Raw genomic sequence first — 11,219 nt, 5'->3', positions numbered from 1 at the left:
TGAATTTCACTGAGATCTAAAGATGGGTGAAGTGAGGATAAAAATTGTCATTTCTTCTAATAGTTCACAGTTAGTTTCTATTAATCTTAAGGCATCTTGTAAACCTTCTTTTGAGTGTTTCAGTTGGTTTGCGTGAGTGCAAAACGAAGACCAACAACAGCATTGTGTTGGACTTCATTGTATTCTAGAGGCATATTTGATTATCCCCTTTGCACACTTGATAGTGGGGCAAATAATGTCTTAAGACAAGCGTTGCTACAACGTGCCTTAGAAGCATAAATTCTCTCATAATCCATACCTACAAATTTGTTCTAGCATATATTAGTCATCACTTGAAACATAATGGCGAGTGATATCATGTCTATGTTCACTTCAACCTTTTATTATCAAATTTGATCTTCTCTACTTCCTGTTATGACATTAGTCATCCTCACTTAGATAATTTTTTGGCTATCAATCTAGTTGTAAATTTATTTCTTTTGAATATCCCTCCTCAATGTCAAGTCATGTAGATTCTTGTAATCAAACAGAACATTAAATTGATTATTGATTGAGGTGAAGTTGCGTTTGATGGGATATGATTGGCTTAATTTATTCGACATGTCTAAAGAACCTTCTCCTCAACAATGTCAATATAAGAAAATTTGGACATCAAAATAAATATAAAGGAAACAAAACAAAAAAGGTCAAGAAAGGGTTTTCCAGTCATTTTGTCATTGTATTTTCAGCAATATCTACTTGTAAAGTTCTCAAAAGAGGCCAAAAAAGGGAACAAGTCATTTCCACTTGTAAAGCTCTCACCTTTCCAAGCATCATCTTTGGCCTTTCTGCATGGACAAAGAAATTCATTATAATATTTTTGACCTTATAAGCAATTCTTGCTTTAATTAATTAGTACATAATTTTATAACCTGTATATATTGTTTACAATATTCATTGATGCTGATGGGTTTGAAAGTATTTTTACTTTGGCCAACCAATATGCGAGCAGATGTCGACCAGAACAAGAAGAACATAGAAAAATATGACCTCAAATATCCCAATTTCAAGAAGATGATTAACCGTCTTAGTTGAAGATTGGTATGGTTTACCAACTAAGTTGGTGTCTTGATTCTTCTGTATCACTATTTTCTAAAGTTTCAAATTAGTTGAGGTTGACATGAATTTGACCTTGTCAAAGTTCAATCACCCACCATAAGAATTAAGAAAAGCTAGTTGGTCTCTTGTTACAAAATAAAAAACTTAAAGCTCCAAATAAATCATTTGATCTAATGACATAACTGGTAGTGGAATTTTGGATAATAATGAGAATGCAGTTAAATTGATGTATATAACAATGAAATCCCCATTTGTACTAATAATATTAAACATTTTTGTTTGCAAAAAATGAAAGCTGGTATATCTCTAGACTCATATACAGAATATAAGACCATAAATTACAGCTTCAGTGTCATTAGCATATGTTTTTGTGAAACTGGTATATCTCTAGACTCATTGGCATGTACAATGTAATGGAATTTGAGACAAAAAGAATCCTTCAGCTTGTATAGAGGACCTGTATTTGCTACCTCACTAATGAATAATGAAACTTTTAATGACCAATAAATTGAAGCGTATAATGCCAAGTCCAGGAGAGTATAGTACTGTATGAACTTTCATTCACAGAGTCAACAATGTTCTCCTCTAGTTCAATTTCCAGGTTTCATTCCTCATATCGTCTTCCAGCTGATCTCAACATGTATAACTCCATTCTTCGAATCGATCAAGTGATATTTCTGGTTGATCCGGCCGTTGTGTACAACATCTGCAAGAGTAATCTCCACATATCCCAACGACTCCTACACAGCGAAAGATGGTGACGAGTTGTTAAATTTTGTGCTGCAAATAGTATCGGCTACCAGAGTACCAGTACATATATAAAAATCATATGTGGAAGCATCAGTGCTTGAACTCACAACCTTAAATCGAAAACCAATTCCTGTTCGCTTGCTGAGGACCTCAATGTGAATTATATCATGTAAAGGAGGCTCCTCGAGCATGAACTGGAATTCTTCATCCCATCTTGGATCACGAGTTTTTCGAATCATCTGATCGAAGAAACCAAATTTTACATTAATATGAGACCTAAGTAATAAAGAATGGATGAGTTAATATCTTTGAAAACCAAATTTTACCGTTGTTTTCTTCATTTCTCCTCTATAGAGGATCATAGCATAAGGATTGTTGTGACATTTGCCTTCCACATCCTCAGCTCCTTGGATCGTAACTGATAGTAAACCAGCTCCACCTAGAGTACTCCCATTACTTCCATCATCCGATGACAATGACACTTCGTTGATTCCATTTTCGTTAGTAGTTCCATTTTCCTTTGGCTCACAAAAATCCAAAGGTCCACTAAACCTTCCCCTTTCCTCTTTGAAAGGCACAAACTTCAGCTCAACCACCAGTTGCCCTCTTTGCTTCTTGCTTTGAAAACAAGTAGTATCCTTACTACTGTCCCTGAGCAAATCAAGTTTGAACTCCTTCATCTCGAAAGGTGTAAGCGTTTTGAGAGGAACCAACTGCCTGCCTATCCTATCATGTGCACCAACCTTATCCCAATCAAAGACTTGTAACTGAAGAAACTGGGAATTGGGATCCTTCACAATAAGCTTGAACTTCTCATTCCACTCGGGGTTCAAATTTTTTTTCTTGATACTTGTTTTCTTAGCTGGTAATCCATCTGCAATCAAGCTGAGTTTGACATAGGGATCAGATGATCCTAGGATATCCTTCTTTAAGAGTTTAACCGCTTGAACAACATTTACATGTAGTATTCCCACTGGCTTCTTTACAGCCACTCTATCAACAAAAGGAAAATTATAAAATTTAAGTTGGAGAAAATAACTGAAGTAGAAATTTGATCAACACGAATTAACTCACGTTGAAACATCAAGAATGGGTATTTCAAGAGTTTGAGGCCAGAGGTAGAGGTCTGCAACTTGCTTTTTAATAGTTTCCTGCAGACAATATGTTTCATGGTCAAATCAGATCTGACCTACCAACCAAACATCAGATGATTTAGATAAAACCCTAACTCCACTATAAAAGTATTACTGGGGAAGCACCTGAACAAAATGGTAGAGGCCAGGTATAGACATGATATCACCGCCCAATATGCTCATTCCAAAATCTACATGAGGCTGTAGATAGTTCAGATCGAGTAGCTCAGAAAGAAAGTGATCATATTTACTTTCGACCTTTATGAAGCACGAAAGAAATGCACCAGAACTAGTGTCTCTGTTTACCTTCTCCATCAATGACACCACTATGTTTGCAAAACATGGGAAGGCAGGCACAAGAGGTGTCAAAGTTATCCTTGGGGCCAAAAATATTTGTAGATCCTCTAACTGAAAATGAAGTTTAGTCAATTTTCGGAAACCATATGTATACACATGAAAGAAAATTTAACTCTTCATTCTTTCTTAAGGAATGATATTTTTACCTGCAATGTAATTGGTATAGACAAAATTTTTATGACTACAACAATGTTCGGATTGCCAGCCCATTTTACTGATGGCTCCATGATTAATTCCTTCTCATTAGTCTCATACACTTTAAGACCTGAAAAGATGTAAATAAATGATAAGATCACAAGGACTAGTGAATTAGATGATGCTTGTTCAGATGAACTCACCATTAAGAACAGGAGGAACGGTTCCCATGCTTAGTCTCTCAAATGCAATTGCTTTAATCTTAAACTTTCCAATGTACTCGGCAAATATAGGTTCAGCCGTGCTTCTTATCATACCCGTAATTTCCTGTACATTATGTGAAGCTCATATATATGTCAAACTTGGAATAATAAAAACAAACAAAAAGATGAATCACAATGACTAGAATCTCGATCACCTTATCAAGGTAAGGCCATAAATCTGAAATGAATTTGTTCATCCAGTCCACCTGCACATTTACAAATGAAACCAATGCAGATTTGAATTATGAGTGTATTACGTGCAGCAAGAGGGTAAAATCGAGTGAGCATTAAGAAGATTGAAAGGCGAAACTAACTGTATGATAATTTGGGTTCTTCACCCACAATGGAATTTCTGGAAGAAGGTCTTGCAAAGCAGTTTTATCTAACTCATGAAGTGGCTTGATTACTGGATCCTGCACCCATAGTGTCAAGCTACTATAAATTATGCAGATATAGGCATCAACTAATTTTGTTCTGTGTCCATTTTACTTTTTGGTATAGAGATTTCACCACTACACATGGCATTGAATTTGATTGGCATCGATCCATTTAATGAAGTCAGAAAATGACCTTGATCATAATTCCAAGAAATTAAAAAATGGAACCATTCTACCATCTTTTGCATAGTGTTTGAAGTTTAGCTTGTTCTCAATTTTCAGACAATATGTTCATTGCATCCCCAAACATTACAAGATTGAAAATCTTGAGAACTGAAGCCTGATCAACTTTGAATTGCATTATAAGATTTCATTATTATATTATAAGACTGGCTTCATGTGAACAATGCATAAGAAACTCAAAGTTCTGAATTGCAGTCTTCATAGAATGTATAAGCATGATCAGTATAAACTGTGAAGCGCATGTCTAGAATATAACCAGCTAAACTCAGTTCTTGGATACAAGTCTACAACCTCAATGTTAAGACCAATTTGACAATAATTGCCTATAAAGCCTAAACATTTCACCATTGCCAACCGGTTCTTGGAAATATGGCTTCAATCAATACATTCTCAGATCATCAAACATGAACAAGAACACATAATGAATTTTACCTCTACTTCTTTGGGCTTCGAATATATAAAATAGTAAAACCCCACCAAGAGTCCAAGAGGAATTCCAATTCCAAGTCCAAGGATTTCCAACAAGCTGCTCAGAAATCCCATCTTTCTTCTTCTAAAACCTCCCAAGAAACTGAAACTCAGATAGTGTAAGCATGCATTGAAAAAGGACTAACAAGGACAAAAGGTGATGAATGAAGGTAGTTCTAATTTCCTACAAATAGAGATTTGGCCAGCGATGGATTCTAAGGGAGAATGTATAGTAATTAAGATACGTTAGGAATTAAGCTCCCCCTCACATCAAATAAAAACCGCCAAAAAAGAGAACACGTTTCTGAACAACTTCTTCGAAACAACCTTAAATTCTAGCATAGACATTGTCCTTGTTAAACTCTGTTTCTTATAAAATTAAGTCACGGATTTTTCAAACTCTTGGGGGTCTAGAACGGGGGTTTTATAGTTCAAGCTGGAAAAGATCTGGACCGTTGGTGTATATGAATTGGGTAAACGCCACGTAGGAGAAACCTCAAAGTATGAACGACCACGGACAATTACATAATTTATATTTTCGGGTTTAATTACAGAGGTTTGTGGGTTGTTCTGTCAAATGTCCAATTAATGCAATGGATAATTATACATTTATATATGTTGATTCATCATCTAAATGGCTCTTGAGTCAAGAACAAGTGAATATAGCCATATTCCTTCCAAATTTTGGCGTATGTTATTTGATCCAACTCTGGATTTGTCATTCCTCACTTCCAAGTTTCAATCTTATTATATTTTGAGCTACTATTATTGTAAAATAGTATGCATACACGAAACAACATCGAGAAACAAAATAACATTGCTCTTTATGTTAATAGTTGGTCGGAAAACTCTATGCACTATTTTTTCTTATCCTGTCTTTATCATGATTACTTAGTCGTTTACTTTTTCTCGCTTTAGATATGGTCAAACAAGAGAAAGGGCGATGCATGTTTTCCAATGCCAAAGAGCAACTCTTAGCTAATTAAAATAAAGAATGAAGTGAGACCTTGAAGTGTTGTATTTTGTGCTTTAATCGTTTGAAAATAGGTGTTCCAAATTGACAATCTTCTTTGCTTGCAATTGAGAGTGGCCAACTTTATCAGCTACCACTATTGAAGACTGTATTTTATTATGTTGGCAGATTTGGGGGGCAAGAAACAACTTAATTTTCAACAACTCTCTTGCTTCCCCAAATAACATCACTCTCTCTACTGCCTCTGTTGGGTCCAACTATAGAAGAAACAATCAGATAGCTTCAAAGATAGGATATGAGTCAATCGGTACTATCACTTGGAAACCCCCTCCAGCTGGCCTCTTTAAACTCAACTTTGATGGATCAGTGAAGGGTCGTAATAGTGCTGCTGCGGCCTTCATCATCAGGGATTCTAATGGGAGGCCTATCCTAGCTGGTACCCGTAAGATTGGTGTCACTTCAGTACCTACTGCTGAGGGTTGTGCTCTTAAAGATGGTCTCATCCAGGCTCTTTGTCAAAACATCAAAATAATTCAAGTTGAGGGTGACTCACTCCTCATTTTCAACTGTATTAATCGAGCTTGTGCCTCGCCTTGGAGAATCAGATCATTGATCTCTGACATAATCTGGCTTGCTGCGAAATTTGAGGTCATTTCCTTCTCCCATATCTTCCGTGAGGCCAATTTCGTTGCAGATGCCATCACTTCGACGGGTCATAATCTTTCTCATCCCAAGATTTGGTTGGGTTCCATTCCAGATACGGCCTCGTCCGCCCTGCTTCTAGATTCTGTTAACCTTGGTTGTCCAAGGGGTTTGTTGTTGTAATTCATTTTCTCCTCAAAAAAAAAAAAAAAAAAAAACTTTATATAGATAATTGGTTGGCAAGTCTTTGAAGTTTAGACTATTGGAGTGTCTTGGCATATGCATTTAGACTATTGGAGTGTCTTGGCATATGCATATGCTTTGAGAAGGTCGCAAAGATTTTGTCAAATAATACGACGGATGAGTACAAACTTCAATAAAAAAAAATTAAAAATAGAAGGCGTAATGGGATTACATTATCATTTGTGTAATTTTGTACCATAATAGCCCAAGCGCCTAAGCTCTTGATTAATTTTCTCTCTTCTAGAGTTTGCTCTAGGTTTTGCTGGTTTAAGATTTTTAGCACTTTCCACCAAATTTCATGACTTAGATTTGAGGAGATGACCATTAGTATTATTTTACATACTTTCGGATATCTGAAAGTATGTTGAGTAAAATATGTAGTATATTAAGGGGATCATCGAGTTATGATTTAAAAAAGAAAAATGTGCGATCAACATGCAAAATTATCATATTGTTTTTCTGTTAAGCTAAGATCACTTGATCCTTTTGTCGGAAAAAAAAAAAAAAAATATCACTTGATCCTGTAATTAGAATCTTTGAAAAGAAAAAACAAATGGGTGGTCTTAGCAGCTCTGTGAGTGAAACTTTATAGTCATGTTTAGCAAACCCAACCCAACTCCAAGTCCAACGCCTATGGGCCTAAATAAAATTAGACCTTAGCAAAATCACTAAACAAGTTTTTGGGTCAAAAGTTTATTAAATAGAGGTAACAAGTTGGTCCAACATACCCTTTCACGGTTTCACTAACTTCAATTCCAAACATTGCAGTTGCTGTATTTGGGCTTTGTCTTTTTTTTTTTTTTCTCTCCTTCTTCTTCTTTTTACTATCTCTTCATCACACATTCAATTATTCTTGATCCAAAAGGGATAAGTTCTTCTTGACCGAAGGTATAGTCATATACATTTTTTTTATATACATTATGAGATAATGCAAACAATCTTAAGCATCTACTTAATTTCATCCTTGAATTTTGTACCTAAGAAGAAATAAAGAAACTTGTGTAACTTGAATTTTGTGTTTTATACCCTAAGTGAATTGAAGTTTTTATATACATTGGCTTTTGATTTAAAATGCAATCAACTGGTTTATCAAAAAAGAAGAAAAACAACCATGCCTAAAGTCCCAGTACATTTACTTCCAATTAATATAATTGCTACTCAGGGCATAAGCTTAACTATAATGTATATCAACTCTTGTTCATGAGCTTCGTGGGAATGAGGCTAGATTAATCCTAGATATTTGCTAAAGGAGTGTGCATTATTACCTAATTTAGTGAGTTCTAGGGGTGGAAGTTCCCCAATTCCTTCCACAACCCTATTGACTTGTCGAAGTGTTCCTATAAGCTTCATAGATGTACAACTATTTATTTACTCTAACCGTGTGCTTAGGTTAGGTTAGTACAATTTCCTTCCTTCTAGTGCAAAAGTGCTTTCCTTTGTCAATGAGTTTGTTGTAGCAATCTCAATTTTGTCATTTAATGCGTAATTTTTGTCAAGGGTATGTTCCTGACTGAGATACTAGATTTAAGGGTCTTTGTTCAATGTATGTACGTACTACTCTTATAAACGTAGCACACCTACTTTTTACAGTTATGCCCATACCGCTTAGAAAGCTTGTTTCAGTGTTTTTATTCGCTTTCACCAAAGATGTACTTGGATTTAGCAAAAGTAAATAAATAACTAATAAAAAATATGTCTTAGATGATATAATGATCTGTTTCAATAATGTTGTAGGCCATTGAGTTCTTCTTAGTTTAGGGATTTGTAAATTTAGTGGCTAAGAGTCTCACGTATGAAATTTCAGTTCAAAATTTGTTGTTTCAAATTTTGTTGAATAAAAATGAATAGGTCATGAATGATTTTTTTTTTTTTATCGAGAAAAAGATAATTACTCTAAAGTAATGACCGTTTATGACAATTTTTTAGAGACATACTGTTATTGTACAGTTTGCTGAATTGCATGATTGATGTGAATTGTAATGGAGAATTATATATCAAATTACCAATTCTAACTAATGGTCAGATCATACCAATAGAATATTGATAATGTGGGATTTGTTCAATGACAATGACCGAGAATTAATGCAAGTGATCGATAACATTGACCCAGTAGACAAATTTGGCAGAGCCATTCATAGTTTATCCCTTCCACAGTTCCACAACCAACTTGATCGATTAATGCATGTCCTCTGACAGAAGTTAATTTGTTAATGCAGCTTCCACTAGACTAAATAAGGTGCAATCTAACATGCTAAATTGCTAATTGCTCCGTAATGACATGAGGGTTTTAATCCAATTATTCCCTCTTGTTTACAGCTCTATTAATAAAAATAGACCTTGCATGACCTTTTCAGTCTATCTTAAGTGTTAAATTGCTTAGCATTTAAGAAAATTTGAAGTACAATCCGATTACTTATAGAGAAAACCTTTTCCTGCAAAGATGAACAATAAACTTGAAAGGTATTGCAGTATGTTCTTGTTTTTAAGCTTGTAATTGGCATTTGTTTTTGACCAATTTTTCTTTACCTGGGGATGTCATCTCTTGGATAGGGACTCTGATTTAACACACACACACACATGTATATTATATTATTTACATTAGTTAGTATCGATTCGAAGTCTATGGCCAAGTCATATATGTACTTGAATTTTAATTTTTTTATTTGGTCAAACTCATAAGTGCAAGCGGCCAAGCGCATACACATATATACATATTAATATTATATAAAGGGCCCTTCCATTAAGTAATTCTTTTTTCTTTTCTTTTTTTCATTTTAAATGATTTTTTGTAGAACTCACTTTTCGATCTCATTTCGGCATCTTGACCGTTCAGTTTTTTTGTCCTAACGTATAGATCAAATCTGCAAATTTTTAGTTTAAATCAATGGACGAACCGGATCTGTCCAACCTAAACCATTCATGTTTATAATTTTAAATCGCAGTTTTGAATACCTTAATGATTATCAATTTAGCTGAAAATTTGCAGAGGTGATCTACTTATATAGACCTAAAAACTGAACGGTGGAGATGTGGATATGTAATCGAAAAGTGTGTGTGTGTGTGTATATATATATATATATATACAGATCAAATCCAGAGCGAAGCTCCGCTTTGAAATTAACGTGTGAAGTTCGAGTTTTTTGTCACTTTTCAGTCGCATATCCACATCTCGACCGTTCAATTTCTAGGTACTAGTGTATAGATCATCTCTGCAAATTTTCAGCCAAAATGATGATCGTTAAGGCATTGATAACTGCCTTAAACCTAGTACGGTTCAGGTTGACAGATTCAGTCCGTCAATTAGTTTAAGCGAGTTAGATATATTAAGATATTATTCTTCCTTGATCTTGCCTATCACACATTGTCTTCTTCTTCTTCCTAATTTTTTCTACCAAATCATCGTTTTTTCCCTCTTCTTGTTCCATGCATATCATATTTCCAACACATACTTCTCATTTCTCTGTTTATTTTTAGCTTTTTCTTTCACATTAGTATTTTTTTTTGTGTGGCTTCTCCCTTCTTAGATCATTTGTAGGTCTTACTAACATGACATCTTCAATTCGCAGCTACCTTTATTATAGATTTGGTAAGAAGTTTTTGCTTACCTTTAATATAGAATCGATTATGGTGTTATAGGTAAGATTTGTCCTAGAATTTGATTAGACATTTTTATTTCACATTTACATGCCTTATTTATAGGTGAGATTTCACAAGTTTCAAAAAAAAAATCAAGTTTCTCTATATCTCTATATCTAAGGTTCTCTCATTATCTCACATTTTCTCTTTCATACATTTTATCTTTTAATTAGGTATAAGTTCTATATATACATATTTGTACCTTTTGATTAGATTGAGAATATATTCTATGTTTTTTTTTTCCTGCTTCGTATGTCTAGGTAGATTAAATCTCTACGATACAACTTTAAATACCTACTATATAGATACAAATGAAGCAATAATGTTTGAATTTTTGTTCTAATGTTTTTCATCCTATAATGTAGGTATATAAGTATTAGACCTACATCTTAGGTATATTGAGTTTATATGAATGCATTTAGTAGAGGTGGCAAACGGGCCGGCCCGGCCCGACCCGACCCATTTTAAGCGGGCCTAGTTGTGCTTCATGCCGTGCTTGGGTCGGCCCATTTATTATCGTGCCGGGCTCGTGCCAGCCCATTTACTTAAACATTAAGCCCGGTCCGGCCCATGGCCCGAGCCCATATCGTGCCGGGCCGTGCTCGTGCCGGGTCAATAAACGGGCCGAGCTCGTGCCTACCCACTATAAAGCACGATTTTAAAATCTTAATTTGAATAAATAAAAATTAATTTTATTTAACTATTTAGAAAATTAAAATAAATTAAGTTCTACAATATTTTTCTTAATCTTAGCTTTTTAAGATTAGTTTTCTAATATTTTTTATATTCCACTACAACTTGTAGTCTACAAGAAAGAAAGAAAGAAAAAAAAAACTCAAAATATATTGCTTGTAGTATATTATTGTGAGATTAATCTTTATTAATATAATGAAGATTTAGT

General features: G+C 34.5%; 2 protein-coding genes across 5 annotated transcripts; one reads left to right on the top strand and one right to left on the bottom strand.

The window, feature by feature from the left end:
- Positions 1 to 622: 622 nt before the first annotated feature.
- LOC133717173 (synaptotagmin-3-like) lies at positions 623 to 5,149 on the bottom strand. Of its 4 annotated transcripts, XR_009849448.1 has the most exons (12): positions 4,789 to 5,149; positions 4,051 to 4,149; positions 3,892 to 3,942; positions 3,677 to 3,800; positions 3,485 to 3,603; positions 3,288 to 3,389; positions 3,108 to 3,182; positions 2,923 to 2,999; positions 2,175 to 2,841; positions 1,959 to 2,087; positions 1,645 to 1,838; positions 623 to 827 (listed from the first exon to the last, which is right to left on the bottom strand). XR_009849448.1 is itself a non-coding variant. In XM_062143834.1 (11 exons), exons 1-11 carry the CDS (start codon positions 4,897 to 4,899, stop codon positions 1,710 to 1,712), a joined length of 1,683 nt encoding a protein of 560 aa, XP_061999818.1. In that variant the 5' UTR covers positions 4,900 to 5,148; the 3' UTR covers positions 852 to 1,709. The 4 variants fall into 4 exon arrangements, 3 of the variants coding, with proteins under 3 accessions (XP_061999820.1, XP_061999818.1, XP_061999819.1); XM_062143834.1 differs by lacking the exon at positions 623 to 827 and having other exon boundaries at positions 852 to 1,838; positions 4,789 to 5,148; XM_062143835.1 differs by lacking the exon at positions 623 to 827 and having other exon boundaries at positions 853 to 1,838; positions 4,079 to 4,149; positions 4,789 to 4,808.
- Positions 5,150 to 5,417: 268 nt separating this feature from the next.
- LOC133716811 (uncharacterized) lies at positions 5,418 to 6,622 on the top strand. The gene is made up of 2 exons (XM_062143466.1): positions 5,418 to 5,513; positions 5,966 to 6,622. Exons 1-2 carry the CDS (start codon positions 5,418 to 5,420, stop codon positions 6,620 to 6,622), a joined length of 753 nt encoding a protein of 250 aa, XP_061999450.1.
- Positions 6,623 to 11,219: the final 4,597 nt, after the last annotated feature.

The sequence above is a fragment of the Rosa rugosa genome, chromosome 6, assembly GCF_958449725.1.
Source record: "Rosa rugosa chromosome 6, drRosRugo1.1, whole genome shotgun sequence".
NCBI classification, from domain to species: domain Eukaryota; kingdom Viridiplantae; phylum Streptophyta; class Magnoliopsida; order Rosales; family Rosaceae; genus Rosa; species Rosa rugosa.
Note: the sequence above shows the minus strand (reverse complement) of the source record. Positions and strands in the feature narration are given on the sequence as shown.

Bases quoted from the DNA above. Each gene is read 5' to 3' on its own strand.
- LOC133716811 (XM_062143466.1), top strand. From the start codon at position 5,418: ATGGATAATTATACATTTATATATGTTGATTCATCATCTAAATGGCTC. The intron at 5,514-5,965 runs GTATGTTATTTG...TTATGTTGGCAG, and splicing joins TATTCCTTCCAAATTTTGGC to ATTTGGGGGGCAAGAAACAA.
- LOC133717173 (XM_062143834.1), bottom strand. From the start codon at position 4,899: ATGGGATTTCTGAGCAGCTTGTTGGAAATCCTTGGACTTGGAATTGGA. The intron at 3,604-3,676 runs GTGAGTTCATCT...ACATCTTTTCAG, and splicing joins CGTTCCTCCTGTTCTTAATG to GTCTTAAAGTGTATGAGACT. The intron at 3,000-3,107 runs GTGCTTCCCCAG...TATTGTCTGCAG, and splicing joins GCCTCTACCATTTTGTTCAG to GAAACTATTAAAAAGCAAGT.